General features: G+C 39.9%; 1 protein-coding gene and 2 non-coding genes across 4 annotated transcripts in view; all 3 read right to left on the minus strand.

Annotated features, from left to right (window-relative positions):
• Positions 1 to 255: 255 nt before the first annotated feature.
• On the minus strand, positions 256 to 369 carry LOC118111717. Its single transcript, XR_004697134.1, has one exon. It is a non-coding gene; the product is annotated as a U5 spliceosomal RNA (small nuclear RNA).
• Positions 370 to 1,401: 1,032 nt separating this feature from the next.
• LOC118111698 lies at positions 1,402 to 1,515 on the minus strand. The gene has a single exon (XR_004697117.2). It is a non-coding gene; the product is annotated as a U5 spliceosomal RNA (small nuclear RNA).
• A 1,649-nt stretch (positions 1,516 to 3,164) lies between these two features.
• The window catches only part of prkar2aa (protein kinase, cAMP-dependent, regulatory, type II, alpha A), a 46,028-nt gene continuing 26,049 nt past the window's right edge, over positions 3,165 to 23,143 (minus strand). For both annotated transcript variants that reach the window (XM_035158822.2, XM_035158820.2), the window contains exons 3-11: positions 18,796 to 18,831; positions 13,682 to 13,818; positions 11,493 to 11,599; positions 8,250 to 8,391; positions 7,747 to 7,848; positions 7,406 to 7,480; positions 6,644 to 6,709; positions 6,079 to 6,217; positions 3,165 to 4,432 (exon numbers count right to left, since the gene is read on the minus strand). In XM_035158822.2, coding sequence (XP_035014713.1) covers positions 4,308 to 4,432; positions 6,079 to 6,217; positions 6,644 to 6,709; positions 7,406 to 7,480; positions 7,747 to 7,848; positions 8,250 to 8,391; positions 11,493 to 11,599; positions 13,682 to 13,818; positions 18,796 to 18,831 — 929 coding nt within the window. In that variant the 3' untranslated portion in view covers positions 3,165 to 4,307. The remainder of the gene's footprint in view (positions 4,433 to 6,078; positions 6,218 to 6,643; positions 6,710 to 7,405; positions 7,481 to 7,746; positions 7,849 to 8,249; positions 8,392 to 11,492; positions 11,600 to 13,681; positions 13,819 to 18,795; positions 18,832 to 23,143) is intronic.

Below are 23,143 nucleotides of genomic sequence, written 5' to 3' on the forward strand. Positions count from 1 at the left end.
CAAGGCACAAACTAGTTTCTATATTGCCACACATAAAATAATAACTATATCCTTAAATCCCCTTTCTCCAGCTGAAAACCAATGAATGTGGGGTATCTGGTAGCAGCGGAAATAAGTTCCAATTTTACAGTTATATGAAGAGTTAGTATTCCTTACTGCACCTGGACCCTTTTAACTAAACGTATTATAACTTAATGTGTTGATAGTTTCCACTTGTATTCTAATCAGGTGGCTTTATATTGAACAAGTAGAGGAAGCCCCGCATGAAGCAGGGCATCAAAAAATTGAGATAGACTCTTATTGGTCCTCTCCACGGAAATCTTTAGTAAAAGGCGAAAGATTTATGCGATCTGAAGAGAACCAAGAGCAGATACTTGAAACGTGCGTTGAATCTCGAGTCTGTGTCTCCGTCTAAACCTTCTCTGTTATGGTTCAAGTTTGAAGGACACATCTGAAATATCGCGTAAATAAACTGAAACATACAGAGTTTACATTATGCGGTGAGCAGACCACAGCCTTTTGAGTAGAAATATCTAATTTATTAAATACACCATTCGTTGCGCACACGCTATGCATTATGGGAACATGGCGACGGCGGCCGCTCCTCTACTTTTTGAGACTAACATAATGAGTTGTTGTGCAGGACAACATCAATATTCTGGTCCATATTCCCACTTAAAACCCAACTGAGTGGTATTTTTATCATTATTATGACCAGGCCTGTAAATATTTCTAATTAACGATCAGTCTTCAGTGATTCAACAAAACATTACAGTTATTGTAATAAAAACGATGTGGGTGGGCAGTAAAATAAAAGCATGGTGGTGTGTCAGACTGAGGAGGACACAGCCTAGAAATCCTCCAACTAGTTACATGATCTACAATATGCCTAAATAAATAACATCATGTTATATTACATATATTATTAATACCACTCTACAGTGAGCTGTATATTCTGCACATTATAAGTAGGAAGCGTGTTGCATTCAATTGAGAAAACAATGCTGTTTTTCTGGATAATGCCTCGATCCCCAAATAAGCTCTTATCTAACATAGAGAGCATTGACACATTTAATTGAGAAATGTATCTCATTAATCCAGAAAAACAGAATTTTGTTTTCAAGTGAATGCATCATGCTTCTGTAAATATGGGCCTACCTTCATTTTATACTTCATGGGGTTGAGTCTTTACTTTTATTGTTTGTTACCACCTCAATATTTTTGTGTCAGATCGATCAATCACATGATCTCCCACAGTTTCATGTGAAGAACAGTTTGAGGCTCACAGAGGAAATAAATTCAAATTTTACAGTCATATGAAGAGTTAGTATAGTATAACAATGTATTGATAATTTTCACTTGTATTCTAATCAGTAGGTTTTATATTGAACAAGTAAAGGAAGCCCCGCATGACACAGGGCATCAAAAAATTGAGATAGACTCTTATTGGTCCTCTCCACGGAAATCTTTAGTAAAAGGCGAAAGATTTATGCGATCTGAAGAGAACCAAGAGCAGATACTTGAAACACGGGTGGAACCTCGAGTCTGTGTCTCCGTCTAGACCTCCTCTGTTATGGTTCAAGTTTGAAGGACACATCTGAAACATCGCGTAAATAAACTGAAACATACAGAGTTTATATTATGTGGTGAGCAGACCTCAGCATTTTGAGAAGAAATATCTAATTCATTAAATACACCATTTGTTGCGCAAACGCTATGCATGATGGGAAAATTGCGACGACAGCCGCGCCTCTACTTTTTGGAACTTTACCGTTGTTTTAACTTTTCTAGAAAACTCAAATTCTTATCGATAGAAAAGTTATGGCTTGATTCAATATCTGGAAGCAGCTGAAAGGTGCAGTGTGTAAGATTTAGGTGAAAGGGATCTATTGGCAGAAATTGAATGTAAAATAATCAAAGTGATTTTTTTCACTAGTAAGTTTCATCTGAATTGTACAAATTGTTGTTTTCTTTACCCTAGAATGGGCCCTTTATATTTAAATACTTTATATTTACATTGGGAGCAGGTCCTCTCTAGAGGCCGCCATGTTTTTTACAGTAGCCCATTCTGGACAAACCTAACACCTTTTTAACAGTTTTTATGACCGCAGAAAGGCTACCACAGGTTCCCTCTCATGTTTCAAAGGTGTCGGTGAGGTGAGGGGTATTCAGCTGCAACATGCAACTTCAACACTAGATGTCACTAGATTCTACACACTGAACATTAAAAGGGCACAGTCAAACATTTGCGAATGTGTCAGTTGAGAACCTTTGCCTCCAATTCACTTCAATCTGTGCGAGGGAGGAGCTGAATAAAACATTTGCTTTGTATGTTTTGTGATATACGTTTCTGCGTGAAAGCTCTGGTATCTTCAAGATGCTGCAGTGCTGTGTTCCTTGTTGTTTCTGGATCTCAGAAGATTAAATATGACGCAAAAAAAAAAGTTTGTGCCAAAGTGTGTAATGTTTGCAAGCTAGACTTAGCTGGGAAGCACAAAAACAACTTTGTGAAGATAGAAGGTAAGTCGAAATGAGTAGAGTCCACTGTGCTCCTGCTCTGCCGGGAAAAAACATCCTTAAATAAAATGTGTCCCGTTTTTACCCTCATTGATGCCTCACTAAAAAGACACAATGGTGAATAAATCCACAGGTTCTGCAACTGTTGTGTGGACATGGACATGACGTCACTCAACAAGCGGATACACAGACACTGCCCAGGAGTGGATACACAATTTCCTGTAAGGAGGCTCTCCAAAAAAGACTTCAGGGTGAAGTGACATTTTAAAAACAAACACTGGTTGTGGTATCATTAAAATTCTGAGTATTTGTAATATTAGTCTTACAAATGACTGTTGAGTTCAGTCAATATGTCTGACCAACTCTCAACAAAAGCAGAATGTCAATCACTGAAGTGGTATTTACTGTAGAGCTGCTGCCTGCATTGAAGTGTTGTCCTTTTGTGAAAACCATGTAGTTTATGGCTGAAGCTGTAAAACAAGATTCACCGCACGCAGTTTGCTGAACATCATTCAGCTGAACATCATTCAGCTGAGTTGAGTAGAATTCCAACAAAGAGGCAAGATTTTTAACAAAATCTTTGCTTTATTTTTTCAGGTTTCTTTTATCCAGGACAACTTATTCAAGGATAATCAAGGAGAAATAAGCACTATTTGTTTTTTTTTTATTAGAATTTTTTTTCTCTTTTTACATTTTGTCAGAGATGGATGGTGAACTCTATCATAATTGGTCAAAGCAAAACAAAAAATAATAAATGAAATATATAATAACGATACATTAATAATTAATTCAATACAATGAAGTGTGGCGTTGATGATAGAATAACAATTGCCCAGAAAACATAGGGTTGTTATCGTTTTCACTGCTTCTTCTGTGGTACTGCAATAATCACCAGCACTAACTCAACTCAATCAACAACAGTAGAGGAAGAAATGGAGCGCACTCACAAAGTTCTGCACCCCGCCCTCCCGAAGAGGAAACACTTTTTTATTTAAATAATATTTTATCAAAGCTTCTGTTTTTTATCTTCATAAAACATTTCTAAAACTTCTGTCTTCTTTAAACATATCAATTTTTTTGCATTTTTGATTGGTTTTCCTTTTCAGAGATTTTTAAAGTTTTTTGTCTTCATTTTACCACAATGTGTCTGTTTTTGCAAGTGTGGCTGCCTATGTGTATGAGAGTCTGCATCTGTACCCGAGTGTGTGTGTGCATGTGTGTTGATGTGTCCTTGGCTGAGGATAGTTTGAACAACTTTGAGTTGTTTAAGTGCTCGTGTGAAGCTTGCACATATAAAGCATAATGATGGTTGTTTTTTAAGTGTATGGAGTGTGTGTGTGTGTTTGTGTGTTTTATGTCCTTACACTGCTCTACCTGTATTAAGGTCATTGCAGCAAAGACATTCATACTGGGAGGTTGAAGCTGGCTCAATAAACAAAGGGTGTGGGCCTTTAGCTAGCTGTGTGTGCGTGGCTGTCTGTCCACAACATAAGCCTGTCACTGAGTGTGTTGAGCTAGAATGTGTACGAGGGTGAGCAGACTATAAGTGTGCTTCTCTCAGTGCCTGTATAGGTGTCAGTGTAAATGTCTGTGTGTATGCGACTGTGTCTGTTTGTCTTCATAGGAAGTGAGGATTTATGTACCTGCATGTGAGCCAAGTACAATTTCTCATGTGTTTGCACGGTTGTGTAAAGCTTATTATGAGTCTGTATGATATGAGTGTGTGTGTGTGTGTGTGCGTGTTTGTGCGTGTGAGTGTGGTAGAAGGCACGGAGGGTGGTGTGGGAGGCTCAGTCTCTCAGGTCCATGCTGGAGCCGAACAGGGCTACCAGCTGCTCCTCGTAGTGGGTGATGTTCCTCTTCATGATCTCCTTACAGGAGCCCAGGAGGCGCTCAAACGCCTGGATGTCTATTACTGCAGAGAGAGAGAGGGAGGGAGAGAGATGTGTTAGCTTGGGTATTAAAGACATAAGTCACAACAAATTAAAAAATCCACTGAACTAAATGTCGATGGCTTTAAAATGTTTCACAAAATCTCAAACAGTGACAGATAAAAGAACTAGTTCATGTGTATGTGGATAAAGTTTCTGGAGATTCCCAGACTTTATCCATCCACGACCACTGCACCAGAGTGAAACAATATCCTAACAACATGCTAATCAATTCAGGGTTTTGCCAAGAGAGTCTTCAGCATAACCTAATCTGTTACCAGTGGAAACATACTGCGAACAAGGCCAAGTGCATAGGTAACATGAACCCAGCAGATGATAACAGGGTCTAATGTTCATCCCGTCACAGCAGAGAAAGTTAAGAAAGTCAGAGAAACATATTTCAGATGATTCAAAGAAGTGAGAAAAACCGGGAACAGACAAGGTTTCCCCCTGTTTTCCTTCAGCACAACAGCTCAGTCCAAACACTGAGCTTCTCTTCTGGTACCCTCAGAACTGAATACTTAGATCAACAGTGAAATGTTTCTTAAGTTCAGCTGACTATTTTGTGTTTAGACTTTTGGCATCTCCAGTCTAAATGTTCCTAACGTGGCCTCAGGGGGCCCTCTAAGTCCTGCTCGTCTTTTACATCTGCAACAGAAGGAGTACGGTACATGTACAACAGACAGCACATTTCATCTCAGCTGCTCAAAACAAGGTGTTGCACCATCACAACAGTAAACTTGTACTGACACTGACAAACATGATGTGCTGATGAGTGAGTGTAATGACTGATGCAAGGTTAATATTGAAAGGGAGAAAATGAGAGCACAGAGACAAAGAGTAACCAACTGCATACACCGACAAAAAACTGGGTGGATAAAAAACATTTTAAAAGCTGAAGTAGATTTCACGAGAGGTGTCAGAAAAACATGACCAGCGATTTAAAATCCCGTGTTGATTTAAAAGAGAGAAGAGCCGCTCATCGACTGTAGAGCCTGAATCAGAGCCACTTTAAAAGTGAAATAATTACTGAGCGGCCTTCAAATCAACAAAAAGTACAAGGTGATGAGAGCGAATCTAAATACAAATACCACTTGATATCTCATTGCAGTCTGCATGTAGCAGTTCAACTAGAGGAACAAGAGCACGGCAGGTTTTGTTGTGGGATTGAGTGAATTACTGCGTATTAAAACAAGTTTAACTATATACTCAGGATTTATGGAATATTTTAAAGCTTCATAAAGACCTGGTTGATAATGAAGTAAAACAATACCTTTTTCTTTTTGAAAGCTTTTGGGAATGTTGGATTTGCATTTATTTACAAGGTTTTTATTTATTTTATTTTTCGTCATTTTCACTGGTTTATCTCATATGTGGCAAATTTCCTTCAGTAAACTGCCTTGTCTGGTTTTTAATTTGTGGGTTTTACTTCTTGTTATTAAGCACTTTACTAAGTATAATGTTATTAAAATCATGTTATTATTACTATGATCACTGGTTGAAACTTTAAAACTAAGCTACTTTATATACACATCTAACTTCTTCAAACTTCCATATCAGTTTTATTGTGACTTGGTATTGAAACTGGCAAATGGGTTAAAGGAGTGCTGTGGAGTGTATCCTTTCTTACCCAAACACTTGACATTGCCGACTGCGTAGGCTGAGGCGGCCCGGGGCTTGTTAGTGACCAAGGCCAGCTCCCCAAAGTACTGACCCCTGTTACAGCGCGTTATCTCCACCTCTGCATTGTCTGCATGGTCCGCCTTCGTCTGTGGAGAGGGGAGAAGAATAGGAGCGGATTAAAGGTTAGGAGCCGAGTGCCTCATTCTTTTTTCCCCCAGCTGGAAGCACTTGCAGGCTGAGACTATTGTGATTCCCCCTGTTGCTAGGCAAAAACACTTTTGTGCTCTGGTGGTTTTTAATGGGGAGTGTGGGCTGTCACTGTCAAAATCTTCTGCATAGAAGCTAGCTGGTAGAAGAATAAATCCACTGTTATACTGCTGCATATTCCTCAACCAACAAAAACCCTTGATTATTCAACTCTGACAGGATTTGTCATTTCAAGTGATCTTTCCTTTTTTAACCAACTGGTTGTTCATTAAAACGGAGCCAAGAGAGAAAAGACAGCTGGAGAAATAAATTCACATTCACAGTAAAAATCTTTCAACTGAAAACATGGGATAAGGTGATCTTACTTTACTCTTCATCATGATCTTGACCTCCCCAGATTCTACAACGTAGAAGCACTCAGCCTTGTCTCCCTGAGGAGAAGAAAACAGACACGTTATCATTACTTTGAGAAAAAGTTATGTAGTATTATATAAAAATGTGGAAACTATAAGCATTTCACTGCTGAGCCGTTTTCCGACATGAACTCCGGAAAATGTCTGGACAATTGGGTCTAGACTTTCTGCAGAGTTCACCTTTCACATGTGAACAACTCAGCAGGAGATTGTGTGGTTCAGTCACATTCACAAAAACAAGAATATCTTAAAAACATTCAGGTGAGGGGTAGCGTCTGGGTAGATCATGCAGGAGGTGGGACATGATGTATAAATTCCACTGCAGTAATCAGTAGGGTTTTTTAAAACAGCACATCGACACTGTCGTCAGCATTTATCCCCAAAAACTCTCGAATCTGGTAGTCTCTCCGAGTTGACATCTTCATCTGCATCTTTTACATGTATGACACCTCTTTTCATCTTGAGATATTTGTATTCTTTACGTTATTTCTGTCACATGTTAGAAACGTCATCAACTCGCCCACTCGCTGTCTGATAATCTCCTGCTGTATTCTCACATGGGCTCGTTCATTATCTAGAGGTTTTGCTAGGGAGCAGGCAGGGTATAAACTCCAGAGAATGTCTTGATTTGCCTTCTCAAAAAGAACCCCTCCGGATAACTTCGGACATTACCCAGAGGTCAGTTCGTGTCTAAATGCGGCTTTTGTGTCTCACCTGTGTGATGATGCGTTCACCATCTAAGAACTGCTTTGCTCCTAATACATCCACTATCTTCATCCTCTCGTTTGCCTGGACAGAGAAATAAGGGAGAAATGTAGATGAGGATGAGTCAAGACAAATAAAGTAGAGACATGGAGTTTATGCAGATTATGATCACGTAAACACTGTAGACCATTAATGACAAAATAAAGTTTTGCAAGCATCAGAATTAAATAGACAATTTCTTAGTGAGTGTAGACTGTGCTGCGGTTAGCTGGATGACAAACTTCACATGTTTGGTGGGACAAAAGAAAACAAAGAAGCAGCAATGAGAGGATTACAACGATTAAACTAACCTCCAGTGATTTGAGTAAGGGCACAGACTCGATGAACGTTTCGTACATCCTCCTCTTCTTGGCATTGGTCTTCACAATGAGTCTACGAAATGTGGCACGGTCCTAAGGAAAACAAACACGAGTAAACAAACCTCCTAGAAGCAGATTGTCTGACTGTTTCTGGTCATCCCCCGTCTGGCCACAGGGGGGAGCAGCAGCAGCAAAAACCATCAGAGCTGAACACTGGCGCCATTCATAGATCACAGGACTCCATTCTTAAAATGTCCATGCATCACAACTCAATGTGCTGTGTATGGTAACTGACAGTGTTCACAACTGGACCATTTAAGACTAAATAAAACCTCAGCAGTATCAAGCAGGGGTTTACATGATCAGTGAATAACTACGAAATAGTCAGTATTTGCAAATACAATAAAAAAGCACTGAAGTATCACACATGACGCTGTCTGCTTTAGCACAGTGTGTGTGTGTGTGTGTGTGTTTGTCTATTTTGACATTCTTACCAGTCCCCATAGTGACCCCTCTTCGGTGGCGACGATGGTGGCGGCACGTGGCGTGTTGTACATGAGGGCCAGCTCCCCAAAGCTGCCCTTATTATTATACTGCCCCACACAATTTCCCGATACCACGATGTCGAACACACCCCTGGAGCGAGAGAGACAGTGATGGAGAGTTGGGAAAAGAGGAAACCAAATAAATGGGGAAAGAGAAACAACAACTTGGATTGTTTTGGATTAAACAGAAACATTTATTGATTAATCTAAATTAGTAGTTAAGAGGTGATTGGTGTTTAGTTTAATGACCCACTGACTGGTTTAAATAGATCTAATTACAGATCAAAGCCTCAGGACAGGACCCTGTTAGTCTGGCACACTGGGTATTTGACCAAGTTTGCACAGTTATGTCCATATTTCTTTTAAAGCAGTTGTTGTACATCTGCATGTACAGTATCAATAACTCCATATGCTGCTGATTCAGTATAATACCGCACTCCCCCTCTCTGTGTACGAGGATTAAACCTGGGGAAGGTAATTTACAGCATTGTTGCTCGCCAGGATTAACCAGTCATTTTGAAAGATATCCTGTCCCCCCATTGGTTGCGTAGTAGGGCTTATAACCCTTGTCGCTGGTGGAGTATTAAGTATTACTTAGTTTGACTGGATTACCATGAAAACAGGGACGATGATCACTTGTGTCCTGTCAGTTTAGCTTAGCACAGTTTAACAGGTCGGTCCACAGACGCTTGTTCTTTAATAAGAGCGACAGAGCCAGAGTGAAAACTGTTGATCATTGATAAATTTCCCACAGTGAATCTGCCTGAGCCAAGAAAAGCAGATGTTAAAAATATAGACCAAGATTCTTGGAATAACTATCTTTACTTTTTCATAGAAACAGGAAACTCACCCACGACTAATTTAAACCCAGAAGATGTTAAAATAAACAGAATTTCAAATTCTTACACTTTTCTAGAAAAAGAAGAAGAACGCTACAATAAAGCCGTAGGGCAAACGGATGTGACTTCTTGCATTGAGAGGCTGTGCGCATAATGAAGATGTTATCTGCCTCGTCAGCCCCTGGGCCTTCAGATTCATTCAGATCTCACCATTTACCAGAATAAAAAAGCTCTTAGTTGTCAACAACTAAGAGCTTTCAGCATAATTACAAATTTGCAGGGAGGACATCTTTGATGAAAATGACTGATGGAACATCAAAGAGCCCAACTAAGCACAAACAATTATTATTTATACTAGTGATGACTTATAGTTGAAGGGTTGCTTGTCTCTGTATGTGGGCCCTGCTATACGCCAGTGAGCTGTCCAGGGTGTACCCCGCCTTTCGCCCAAGGCCAGCTGGGATTGGCTGCAGCTCCCGCCGCAACCCTCAAAATGATAAGCAGTATAGATAATGGATGTTTGACTTACAGTTGGAACATCCACCCAAACTCATTTGTGTGGTTACATTAAAGCAGCTTCAAATGTTTTAAAACCAAAGAGCTCAATACCACAATGATTATTTTCACATCATTTCCATGTCACCACTCCTGTTTTATATTTACTCCTCCTCCCTGAGGGCTTCTCCAGTTCCTTCCTTCCTTCAAGGCTTCAGAACAGGATTGTTCAGGTTTGTGTGTGAAGGCTGCTCCTTACATATACATACACATTACAGACGATCTCAGGCTGGGTAAATGCTTGGAGGGCACACTTATGCTTTCAGTCTCTTCCATGCCTCATGAAACTGTCGAGATTGATCATTTGTGTCGTGGAAATTGCATAATATCCCCACTAATAAAGACTTCAAACAGTGTAGTACATCTGACAGCAGAGACAAATGTGTTTATATTGATGGTTAATGTGACGCCAACAGGACTGCAGAGATGTGTATATATAAGGTTTAATGACTTAATACAAAGTTTGAACATTTAAACATGTTAAAATGTCCTCTATTCTTCCCCTGCTTTCCTTTTTTTTTGCAGTTTATCCCTCCATCTCTGTGTGCGTCCATGCTCACACCCCACCCTGCTGGTGACATTAACTACCACCTACCCTTTTAACAGGTCAGGGAAAACTCTGGGATAGTATACGACCAGGCAGGCGTGCTGCTATTAAAGGTCGTCGCATGTCTCCTGTAAGGCCGCACGCTGTGTTAGACAGAGTGTTGGTAGATGGCAAGATATAGCACTCAACAAGAGGAGATAAACTGCTGTGATAAACTGATCTGTGCCATACCAAGAACGACTAGAAGCTGCGGTGGGATAAACAATGACCAGCCACTAGCCTTAGACTGGTGGGTCTGTTCTCTTTTTGCTGACGGAGGTCAAAAACCCCCATCAAGATTAGTTCATCACTTAGCATGGTGTAAGACAATCGAGGAAGTTTATCGAAGTTAAACCATCATTTTAAAATAAAGATTCTAACCAACAATGTTTTTTTTGTTTATATTTAATCTTTTTACAAAACAAGTCCCTGGGAATATTAATTAATATTAACTAATTTTCAGAAGCTAAATGCATAGTTTTTTTCAGTCTTTTACATCAAGAGAGATGAGATCCACTTCACTACTCCTGCAATGTAACAGTGTAATCTAGCCCAGGCTACAAAACCTCAGCAGCTGTTTACATTAACAATATGGGTGGAAAATTACATCTACAATAGTTTTTAATCTTCAGGACAAATTTTAAACCTGTAACTAATAATACTGATAATATGTAATATTTTATTCCTCTGTATGTGAAAAAGCCCTTTTTTTGTACAATGCAATTTATAATGCCACCCTGCATTGTTCCAGATTCTTGGCTGAAGACTAAGAGGGACAGAGCTTTTCAAATCTGGAACATCCTGCCCGAAGAAATACAGTAGGCTGCTTTGGTAGCTTCCTTTAATTCAAAGCTTGACGCAAACTTTTAACGTAAAGCTTTCGCTAATTTTACCTAATTCAAGTTTGTATTATTGTCTTGGAATATCATGCTTAAATTTCTGTAACAAATTTAGTATTTATATTCTTTTAGAACTGTGTTTTTTCATTATTTTCTAATGTATTTGTACTTCTCCGTTTGTGATTTGTGAAGCACAAGTGCTACACAAATATAGATTTTATCAATATCATTAATTCAAAGAGCAGCCTCAAACCAGAAACTATGACTGTAAAAATACTGTCATCTCACCAAAAACAAAAATGAAGAATTTGAATAAACAAACTTTAATGACCCAACATGTGTGTGTGTTTGTGTGTGTGTGTCTTCCTCCTACCTCTCTATGACGTAGAAGTTGTCTCCATCATCTCCCTGGTCGATGACGTGGTCCAGGGGCTGAACCCGTGACTCAAACATGGCGTCTAGCACCTCAGAGAATTGCTCCTGGATGGGCGATGGAAGGAGTGATGTCAGACACAGACGAGGCAGAGAAACAAATAGTAGGAGTGGAAATGTTTCCGTATGTTTGTGCGTGCACGTGCGTGCGTGCGTGCGTGCGTACACTAGCAGCTCAAGACGCTATCTATTCATCTCATATGAGTCCTGCTCCTGAGCAGAGTCCAGATGAGGTTTTATTATCCCAGTGGGGAAATAAAGAACATAAGGTAAAGTACAGTACACATTTTCATAACACTGATGTCTTATTTTGCATACATCCATACTCACTCTTTCTATTTTGAGTGCATAAATAATCTGCTCTCACTGACAAGTATGGTAACATACAGTGTGCTATGAGGGTGTCCTCAAATCGGTCAAAAAAGCTGAGGTGAAGGGAGGGACCATCAATTTGTGGTCAACAAAAGAGAACCTGTCATTGGCACAGATGGCAGCAAAGACCCATGTCAGAAAGTAAAACATTAATTGTTTAGGCAAGTGAACAAAGCAGCAATGTTGGCAGGAGATAATCGTGGTCACATGTTGCGATCGTCATTCCTGGTGAGTGCACAACAGCCTTATTTGACACCACCCTATTGTTATTCACACTACACCAGTGATTATACTGTGTACACAGTATATGTGGGTGTCCTGACTGAAGTATCCAATGAATGACTGTTTATATTTTACCGCAATATGCAAATTTCAGGATATTATTTCTGTCACTGGGGTTCGAGTCCTTTGCATTTTATTATGATAAATAGAATAAAAGTGGTTTTAATAACATCAAATTATTTTTAAGCACATATTCTAAGCCAAAACAAATCTATTGATGCTCAAATAAAGTAGGGTCTTACTTAAGTCTTTTTACAACACCATCAAGAATCAAGCACATAATCACAGCACTGTAGCCTTGGCTTTCAAGCCAATGAGACACGCAAATTAAACAGACTTTTACTGATTCAAGATACAATGTACACACCAAAGATGTTTAACAAGTGTTTGTTTGTCCTTTTCCCTCTGCAGTTTATCATCTGACCTGCCCCAAGAGCAATTTCCTCTGAAGCCAGTGTTACACTGTAAATGACAGCCCACTAAGCTCCGCGTGACACATCAGACGGTGTGCGCGAGGCTCCGTGTGGGCGGCCATGTATCCATCAATTTGTTGTGTCCATTCAAATAAAAACCATGCAACATCACTGACTGAACACACAAATACCTAAGTATTAGTATTTAATAAAACAGTATTATTTGCAGGGCTTCTGTTCTCAATTGTATGGTTTCTTCTGGTGACTCTGTGAATGTAGATGTGATGTCAACATGCAAGGATCTTAGGGCTGCAATGATCCTGAGCCAGAAACGGACATTTTGATAAGAACGTCCAGAATTTTGTATCGTCATACAGAATGAAAGAATCGCAAAATCCCATACCACGATTAACAATATCACATGTAAATCACAAAATAACTATCTTATTTAAACTTAGAGAAAGCTGTATATTACACACTACGCCTATTTTTATTTATTAAGTTCAATCATGATTTGTTTTAAAGATATATATGGGGGTTTTCAGCTTTTATTTGACAGGACAGAGTTAAGGGTGAAAGAAGGAGAGAGAGCAGGGAAGACATGCAGCAAAGGACCGGATCAGGATCCAAACCTGCGGGGCTGTGGGAGGACTCAAGCTTCCCGAAATACAGCACCCGCTCAACCAGGTAAGTGATTGGTTGCCCCAGTCCAATCACGATTGAGTGATCATGCCTGCAGTAAGTGTAATTGATGGATAATATCGCTGAAATGTCAGAATACCCAGACACATTCATATCACCAGTGTGGGAACTTTACATTTTTTCAATAAGAAACTCTAGTGAATCCACATTCAGGTGAAGGATCCATGTAAATACAAAAGTGGAGAAAATTAATCTTCATATACGCACCATGGGTCACTGAATGGTTTGATGAAGATCTCATCCCTGTAGTCATCTATATGCACTGAAGCACTTCTGGGAGTTCAACATCGAACTAAGACAGTGATGTTTATCTTTCACTCATCTGTATGTGGACAGAGTTTTGTCTCAGAGTTTTATTTACCTGATCTAATGTTTTGAAGAATAGAATGTCTCGGCAGGCCTCCTGCAGTCTGCAGCGCTGTTCGTCTGTTTTTGGGTGAACCACTCGGGGCTCTGTGTCCTCATCGTCGTCATCTGGGTTGAACGCCTCCGCACACACTAGAGGGAAGACAAGCAAACCCACTTAACACACTGCAACATGTCCTGTGTGATCACACTGTAATCAGACAGAGCAAACAATCCAGGTGAGAGAGTATTAGACAGACTTGTTTAGAGGTTAATCAAGTCACAGAAGCGATTACGTGTTAATGAAATGAGCCTCCAAATAGCCTTGTAAACAAGGATAAAAAAAATGCAAGAAAACAAATAACAAAGGGCCGGTCAACAAGTTGCTGACAGCTCAGGTAATGACAACCTTTTAAAAATACACCACCAACAGAGGAATTGATCCTGAAACAACAGGGGCTTCCGCTCAGCGCAAAATAATTTAAGAGGTGAGACATTGTGCTTCTTTTAAATGGTGACAAATTGTAACTCGGTCTGAACCATCCATCTGATGCTCTCCTCTTCTTCACCTCTCAAGTATCTCTCCCTCTTTTCGTGTTTCATCTGTCTTTCACACTTCTCATCTCCTCTCTCCTGTCCAGACCATGAAAAGGAGGAAATCAGGATAACACAATCAAATTACTAGATCTCTTATTTTTGAGGTGATGATTACATCATACATATGTATAATTTATAAATTATAATAAGAAGAATTTACCAGTCATCTGAATTTAGACCAAGATCAGATTATGCACAATTTGGGCCGACAAAACCCAGCAAAACAACTCGATTGCTATTTATGACTTAGTGCAGTGCAATCAGTGGATTCTGTGCTCTCATTACATCTGTCTTCCATAAAATCCTCTATCACACCTCATGCCTTCCTCTTTGTGCTCTCTCTCTAGGAATCAGTTGCCATACCCACTTCAAATATATGGGTTTCAAACTTAGACAGCTTGTGACAAAAACTTTGGAGAACACCGAGCTGAAGGCTTCTCTTCTTCAGCAAACTGAGCCTGTTCTCACGTCCTGAACCACCTTGCTGCTACAACAGGAGAAAACACTTCCTCTACCTCCTCTCGTTTCACCTGCGCCTGCTGCCTTCAACCTTTTTCTTTTTGAAAGGGCTTCTTATAGCCACAGCCTTCAAGTCATGCCACAGTGAATTAGCTTGCTAGTTGCCTCCAGATGCCGACAATGACAAGTAATCAGTGCACTCTCTCTCTCGCTACCTCTCTTTCTCACTCGCTCAAACAACATGCACATGTGCAGAGTAGGAAGATGTAGATCAGCTGATTGAATGAGAGTAGTTGCAGATTGTAGTTTATGATCAACTATATCATTAGGGCTTTACAAACTCCAGCATGTCCAGAACTCTGCCGCCCGCCTACTTACCAGAACCCAGTCAACTGATCACATCACCCCAGTCCTCCATGACCTCCACTGGCTCCCGGGAAAATACAGGATAAACTTCAAAATTCTGCTCACCACCTACAAAACCCTCAACAACCTGACTCCCCCAACATCTCTGACCTCCTCCACCAGCATACCCCCACCCGACACCACAGATCTGCTGATGCCAACCTCCTTCAGGTCCCTAGTACCAAGCGCTCCTAGGGTGACAGGGCGTTTTCAGTCACTGCCCCCTCTCTGTGGAACTCATTACCACCCCACATCAAAAATGCCCCAACACTGCTATCATTCAAAAAGGCCCAGAAAACCCACCTGTTCAGACTTGCCTTCCCCAGCTACACCCCCCCACCCCATGTTTTTATTGTGTTTTATATTTTTCTTAGTATACCTCATTCTTATCCCTTTCTTTGTTTTAAAGAGTATATTGATTGTTTCCTTATTTTATCCTTCACTATATAACGCGTCTTTGAGAGCTTTGAAAAGCGCTATATAAATGTAATGTATTATCATTATTATTATTAATGTATGCCAGGTATGACCAATGAAAAGATCCGGGGCCAGGTCTGGAGCAGCAGATGCCCAAGCCAGACGACGGCTAAGACTACCAAGCAACGAGTAATACAAACATTCACTTCCTGTAATAACCTTGACAGAGTCTTTTTTCCAGTAACTTGCACAGCCGACACACAAGGCTGTGGGATCATTGATTCTACACTGATGTAAATACAATCATCATAGTGACAGACATTGTTTGAAGATGCTATAGATGTGACTGGTAAATCACATCTTGAAAAATCTAGTCACAAGATGCAAAAGGTATCAAGAGATACGTATTATAACTCACTAACACACGCACACACACGCACACACACGCACACACAATCACAACAGACACAGACATGCACACAAAGGACAAGGAAAGGTAAGATGTTACACAAGCACTGGCAAAAAGCAGAGAGGAAGATATTGTATAACACAAAACACGAGGCAATGGCCTGCAGGAGAAGGGAATAGAGGACATCAGCACTACAGGACAGTAAAGGAGCCCAGAAGTGAGGAAATGACACATGCACTGACACATGTTTTACCACACTGGATGACAAACACTGACAAGGTCATTACACGTGGTCATTGATTATCTGTGTTTCCTCCAACTTCCCTACAATTCCCACATGACATTTACCACATGGAACAGTGTGTGTTTGTGCAATCATGACATTGTATGTATGTGAATTCATGCCAATCATGTTTGGAACCATGTGACCTCATACGTTTTGAGATGTTAACTCCTTTAGTTCAGCTTGATCAGGCAGATTAACACAAAGGACCAAATAAAAAGCAGTTACAGTGTAAGGCTAAACCCAAATTTGATGCAGTCACTGGTATGAACACAATTCAGAATCAGATAAGGCCGAAGGTACAGGCAGGTCTATCATGCTCATGGGTAACTTGTTGGAATGTGATTTGCCTGGTTTCCCTCATGCTGCCAAAACGTTTACAAGCCACAGTTCACTTGTAACCTGGGAGTGTGATCATATATATATATTACATCACCCTATTTCATGATATGGTTCTAGCATTATGTACCGGATGTGAGAAACCACAGAATTTTACTGACAGAAATTCCTGTGTAATGCATGTGTGTGGGTACTTTTACACTGAGATTGCGAGATAGACTTTTCACAATTCCGCAATGAAAATGAAAGCATAGTGGTGAGAAGATAATTTGTGAATTTTCATTTTTGGGTAAACTATCCCTTTAACATCTTTTGTCTACAAAGTAATTTACTGCCTTAATTTCCCAAATTTATTCTGAAAGTATTTCATTAGCTGCAAGGACATGCGTGTGTATGTACTTTGAAGGGGTATAGTTAGTTGGACTTTAAATATTCTGTGCATTTACATCTTTGTAACTTAAACCCTCAGTAACAGATTTATTGTTGTCAGTTGAGGGGATCAGAAACAACTTGTGAACAAAACTCTACCACATCATCTTTTAAGTTAATTTCTAGACTCAGCAAACAGTTACTTATTTATGCATCCAACAATAATAGAGCAACATTAGCATTCATGTGAAGTTGTGTTTCTGGCCATCTGATCAATGTGAAATCCAACATTCACCCTTTTTCAGTTCGTTTTTTGGTCTTTGCCAACTAATGAGGAAAAGATCTGGCTCTTCAGCTGCTCCGTGTTCTAACATGATCACCAGCTATTCACCAACTGTCTATCTTTCTGTTGTTTGGTGCTGAGCAGGTAGTGCACAGTGGGTTTTTAGAGCTTTTAAGTGGAAAACGGTTATTTGCTGCAGCCAAAAATGAGATAATGAGTGAACCACACAGTAAAACGGTGGTGGAGACAGTTAAGGAATGAGCGGAAATTGGCAATAAAGCTCCATAAAACAGAGGAAAGCTGGAGATCTGGGTAGAGATCTTTTCAATACTATAAACAACCCCTTTCATACTGTCATATTGTAATTCTATACATTGATACAGTTGAACATAAAAGATCTGTTTTGTGCCATTGCTTCATTCTAAATCTGTGTGTAGCATTCTTTGCCAAGCTTGACCAGTCTCTGTCATGGTTAGACCGGCTATCGGCAACCTCGGGAGAATTCCTGCTGCGTTATTGGACCATCGCCTCATTTATCGGGGGCAAGATGGTTTCTCATACTGTTTAATATAGTACTTGTTTCCAATTTGAAATATGGGCTAATTCATTATTTTAACAAAAGAAAATTGACTGTAATTCTGTGTGTGGCATCATTTGGAGTTATTTTTATGGGTGTAATGATTTTGTTGTTGTACTTACACAATTCTTTAGAACTCCAAACAGATTTTACATCATTGTCACTACAGAAGGTCTACTTATACCACACACCATTTGTCAACAATTCTAACTGTGTTGTTTATTATAAGGGACAAAAAATGACATCAGTAAATAGATAAATACATTAAAAAGAAATACATTATGCTAATGGAAAAGGGTATTTATTTATTTATGCATTTATTTGTGTCTATCTATATTTACTTATCTATCGATTCATGTACAGCCAACGAGACATTTTTTACAACTTTCCCCTACACCGCAGGACAACAAATTAACACCACGTACTCCTAAACCTTTTAGATACTGGTTTAGCACGCAGGATGAACAATAATGGTAGGGCAGCTGTAAAGATAAACGTCAGTAGACACACCCAGAGCCTAATCAAAGTGCAGTGTGCTGTGACGGCTGACGACATTCATTTACTCGTATGTAAACACTAGACGGTGCGTGAGAAAACAAAAGCCCCGTTCACACACACAAGATTACAGGCACCAACACAGAAACAGAGACGGCAGACACACAAACACAACCCATTGGCACTTTTGACTCTGTTTTTTTACATGCATGGCATAGGTAAATATATTCAAGTTGACAGAGAGAAACAGATCACCAGTGTCCCACATGCATGACACACACAATGATGCACACACACCCTATAATGTCCCTGGTGCGGATTATACTTACGGGACATGACGTCACACACACACGCACGCTCACGCACACACACACACACACACACACACACACACACACACACACACACACACACACACACACACACACACACACACACACACACACACACACACACACACACACACACACACACACACGTTGGTGAACACACGTTACCTGACACTCTCCTGTTGAATCTGCTGGGTGGTGGAGCTGTGGAGAGAAGAGAGGGAGGCATGGAATTAAAACCATTGTTTTTACACAATGACATTTAATACGATTATGTAATTGCTATGAAATTCTCATCATCGTGATCACCTCTTCTGATGAGGTGTTTATGACATTATGTGAAGTGAAAGTAGGAGGATTTAGAAAAAGGAAAGGGGGACAGAGGGCAGACAGTGAATCAGAGCGACAGTCAGCATTGGAGAGTAAGTAATGAAGATAGTCAAACAGATAAGGTGAAGAGAAAAGAAAAAGTAGGACATGCTCAAAAAAGCACATAAGCGATGAAATGAATTGAGGAAGGAATTGTATTGTAAAGTTCACAGTTTCTGAATACTTTGTAAGCAGTGGCGACAGGCTACTACATGATCATCAGACACACTGGCAGCAAGTTTTTCAAGACTGCAAACTACAAAAATCTTAAAATCGAACATGATCAAACTAGCAGCTACAATCACATGACCTGAAACCAGACAGATATGAGTGGATCAACTAATAACTTAACGAAAGCCCCTCACAGTTACCTCTTTACCAGTAAAATGTTTACAAGGAATAATGTATCAGGAGAGACAAAGGATGAGAGGGTTTTGACACTAATGTCAGTATTGATTCCATTACACTGTGGCTTCATAATACCATTTCCTAGCAGCACCATTACATCTAATCAATTAGGATCCAGCAACACATTTCCTTCCACAAATGACAACAGGTGTCGCATCTTTATTTTTGATGCCAGAATCGACCATTGCTGCGTCCTGTGTTTGTCACAAACAGAAAACATTGGGTGAGAAGACGTTTATGTTTGGACTTGACAAGCAGGCCTGCCTGTTCCACTGTAGCCTCAAAAAGCTTCAAGCTGTTCACTGTTTGGATACACAGATGCTGCCGTTAATGTTCCTCAACAACCAGGACGGCACATTTGATCTCACACTGTAATCGTTCAATGATTCATAACAGCACACATCTGCCCAACTGAAGGGCAAGTCACAAAACCAGGACACTCGTTGCCATTCTGAACTCTGACCCCGTGTAGGTCAGAGCTACTACAGATACAGCTACAGTGCTGGAGTATTGAGAGAGCAAGCATTGTTGTGTTCACTACACCACAAGTTAAGTCAGTGTTGTGATGCTGACCAACTTAACTCGCATGGGGGTTAATAGAATTGAAAAGACTGATGATAAAACACAGCAATCTCAAATCAGTAGGGGTGTAATGGTACTCAAAAAAGCATGGTTCGGTACATTTTCGGTACAGAAGAAACAAGGAACAGAAAACATTAAACCGATTTTTGATTTCTTTTTATTCAACACTGGTTTAGTGAACAGACCATGGCTGTGGCTTTCGTACCTAAAAAAAGTTAAATTTACAAAAGCAAAATAAAAATTCTCTCAAATAAATAAATAAAAATAGTAAAATGAATATCAACTAAGGTGCAGCATGTAGAAAATTAACTGTACTATTGTATAATCATAATAATAATTATTAAGAATATGGATTTTCTTTTTTGGGCAGACAGGGTAGCCCTGTGGCACTAATAATGTTTATAAAGGGCTGGTACGACATGCTGGCTGAAATGCAGACAAGAGGAAACGATTACTTTTTAGCTTGAGTTTGATCCCTGCATTCTCAACAACAGAGAAGGGTCACATATTCGCCCTCGGCATACGGCTTTTGTACGATACACTTGTCTTGTCCGTCGTCATTACAGTTGTAAATATATATGTTCATTTAGATCATCTAGAGATGTGCAAATTGTATTCTTCCATGACCCAATTGATTGGTTAAAGAATCAGTACGATTTTAGTCAACCAAACTTTTCTTTGGTTAACTACAGCCTTACTGCAAAATAACCACCACACAGAATATGAAGAATATGAGAATCTTCATGAGTCAGGTGACAAACTTAACCCGCCAAGATACCAGCACACACAGAAAACGTAAGCAGAATCCTTCTGCACTAAATGCCTTGTGGCAAGAGAGCAACTGATGGCAAGACATAACAAATGCTGTCACCAACTACATCGCACGTCTATTCAAACAGTAGAGAGAGAATTTGGCAAAATTTGGCACAACCAGCAACAATTAATATCTTATTAACAGGAGTGAACGACGATAAGACTTTTAGAAACATATTTTGGAAGGATGCACAATATAATATTGACAAAAATCTAATTTATGTCAATAACACACACACCTACTTCAAATGCATGTCTCTCAAAATGACTGAACCCAGCATGTCCCAGACTTTTGCATACCTGACATTTAGATCACAGCTAATAACACTGTTTAGAAGGCAAACATTGTGTCAATGAATGTGTCTGTATTAACATGAAGACTGAAATAATATATAATTACTAATCTATTTAAGTGTTGGCTCATGAGAATGCAACACGCCTCTTACATTATGTGAGTACTACATATAACAGGTGAGAGACACTGATATTAGTCTGGAAAGAACAGCAATATAGTCTAAATGTATTATACACTTACGACAGTAATGGTTAATAATGGTTGAGTGGAAATATCCAGAATATTCCATGTACATGATGTCGGATCATGACTCCGGATCGTTCAGGTCACATTAACTCTGATGTCCTGTCTGTGTGCGTCACGTCATGTCTCGTGTTGTGTAGCAGGTTTAAACATGTGTCTCATATACTCTAATGCTACTCAAACAAACCCAAAGTAAACGTCAGTCCTGTACCTGTCCTAATAACTTGTGATCAGTGATAATCTTTATTGTTGAAGTGTAAAGTGAGCGCAGGTCAGAGGGAGTGAGGAGAAAATAGACTCTGATAGACCTTCAATGAGTGTCTGTCTGATCGTGAAGCAGCAGTGTTATAATTATTCAGTGGTGAAAAGCCGCTAAGACTATGAACGTAGCGGAAACCATGATTATTTTCAGTCACTGCATCGATGCAGAGTCGTCCACATCTATGCAGCATGTTTTAACGCCCAGCCCTAACAGAACCGTATGCAAATAAATAAATGTCATGTACATTTATATTCTTGAGAATAGTGGATGTCTAGTTCCATACACTACACATACCACAACCTTTCTCTTGGCAGTTTTGACAGCAGCAGCCCCACTTTGAAATGTCAGACTTTGCCCAACTAAATCCATTGAGCACAAAACTCCATCCTCTTGCCTGCATGCTTACCTCCCAGACCTGGCTTCAGATAGGGCATGGTTTCAATCTGGGGCAAGATGACCCTTGCACCGATTTAGGAGGTGCAAGGGTTGAATACTTAATGATGTAGCCTATATGCAAGCAAAAGCACACACTGTGAGCATGTTTAAATGCAATTCAAGTCAATTAATATACTACAGTAGCCTTAATGTTAATCTGTCAGAAGTCATTTGATCAATTCTTTTGAAAGATGGCACTCTCATTTTATAACAAAACATTTGCTTCTTGCATTTTTGGCTTTTTGTCAGATGATGATACAGAACCTTTAACTAATGTCTGCAACAACATCAAACTGAAATGGAAACGTCAAAACAGCAGCTGTAATTGAGTTTAATTCCGGGTCATGAATTCAGTGCAGTGCAATTGACACTAGAGAGTGTTCATCAGGAAGTATACTGTAGGGCTGGATATGCATACAAATTAGGGCTAATAACGTGGCATGTCAAGAAAGAATAAGGAGTTTTCTTAATAGAATAATAAACAAGGAGAAACAAAAGTCTAGGAATGTGTGTGTGCATGCACACGTGTCAGTGTGTACCAGTACGTGAAGTGTGTATTGTTGTACAGTAAAAAGAGTCTCTCTCTGCCCTCCTAGTAAATGGATTGTGGCTTTGTGCAGCATTGGTGTGGGCCTATAGGGGCATCCTAACCTTGGGCTTGTTTGTCCTTCTGATTGTGTGTCTGCCTGCAACAGGGTGTTGATTTAAACACACTGAGGTTGAGGTCAGGGCCCTAAACACCTGCTTTCTAACACTGGGCTGTTACTAGCCAGCAAGGACATAGTTCATGGCTGCTACACATATACACATAGTGTGTGTCCATTGCTACCCTATTACCATCCTGTCAGAGTCCATTAGATCTAGACTGTGAAGACAGGAGCCTGGGGGAAACTCACACATACACACCACTTTCACCCAGTCACCAGGAGGGATAGACAGAGTTTAACACTCCACTCTCCGTGGAGATCTCTCTTAGTATCACTCAACACAGATAAAGTCACAGGACAGTCTCGGCTACTGGGCACTGACATTTGTGGCATCAACAGGAAGAAATTACTTCATGTCACTGGTTGAAAGTAATAAAAAATATTTCTACAACACATTTAAAA

Source organism: Hippoglossus stenolepis, chromosome 6, assembly GCF_022539355.2.
Source record: "Hippoglossus stenolepis isolate QCI-W04-F060 chromosome 6, HSTE1.2, whole genome shotgun sequence".
Taxonomy (NCBI): Eukaryota; Metazoa; Chordata; class Actinopteri; order Pleuronectiformes; family Pleuronectidae; genus Hippoglossus; species Hippoglossus stenolepis.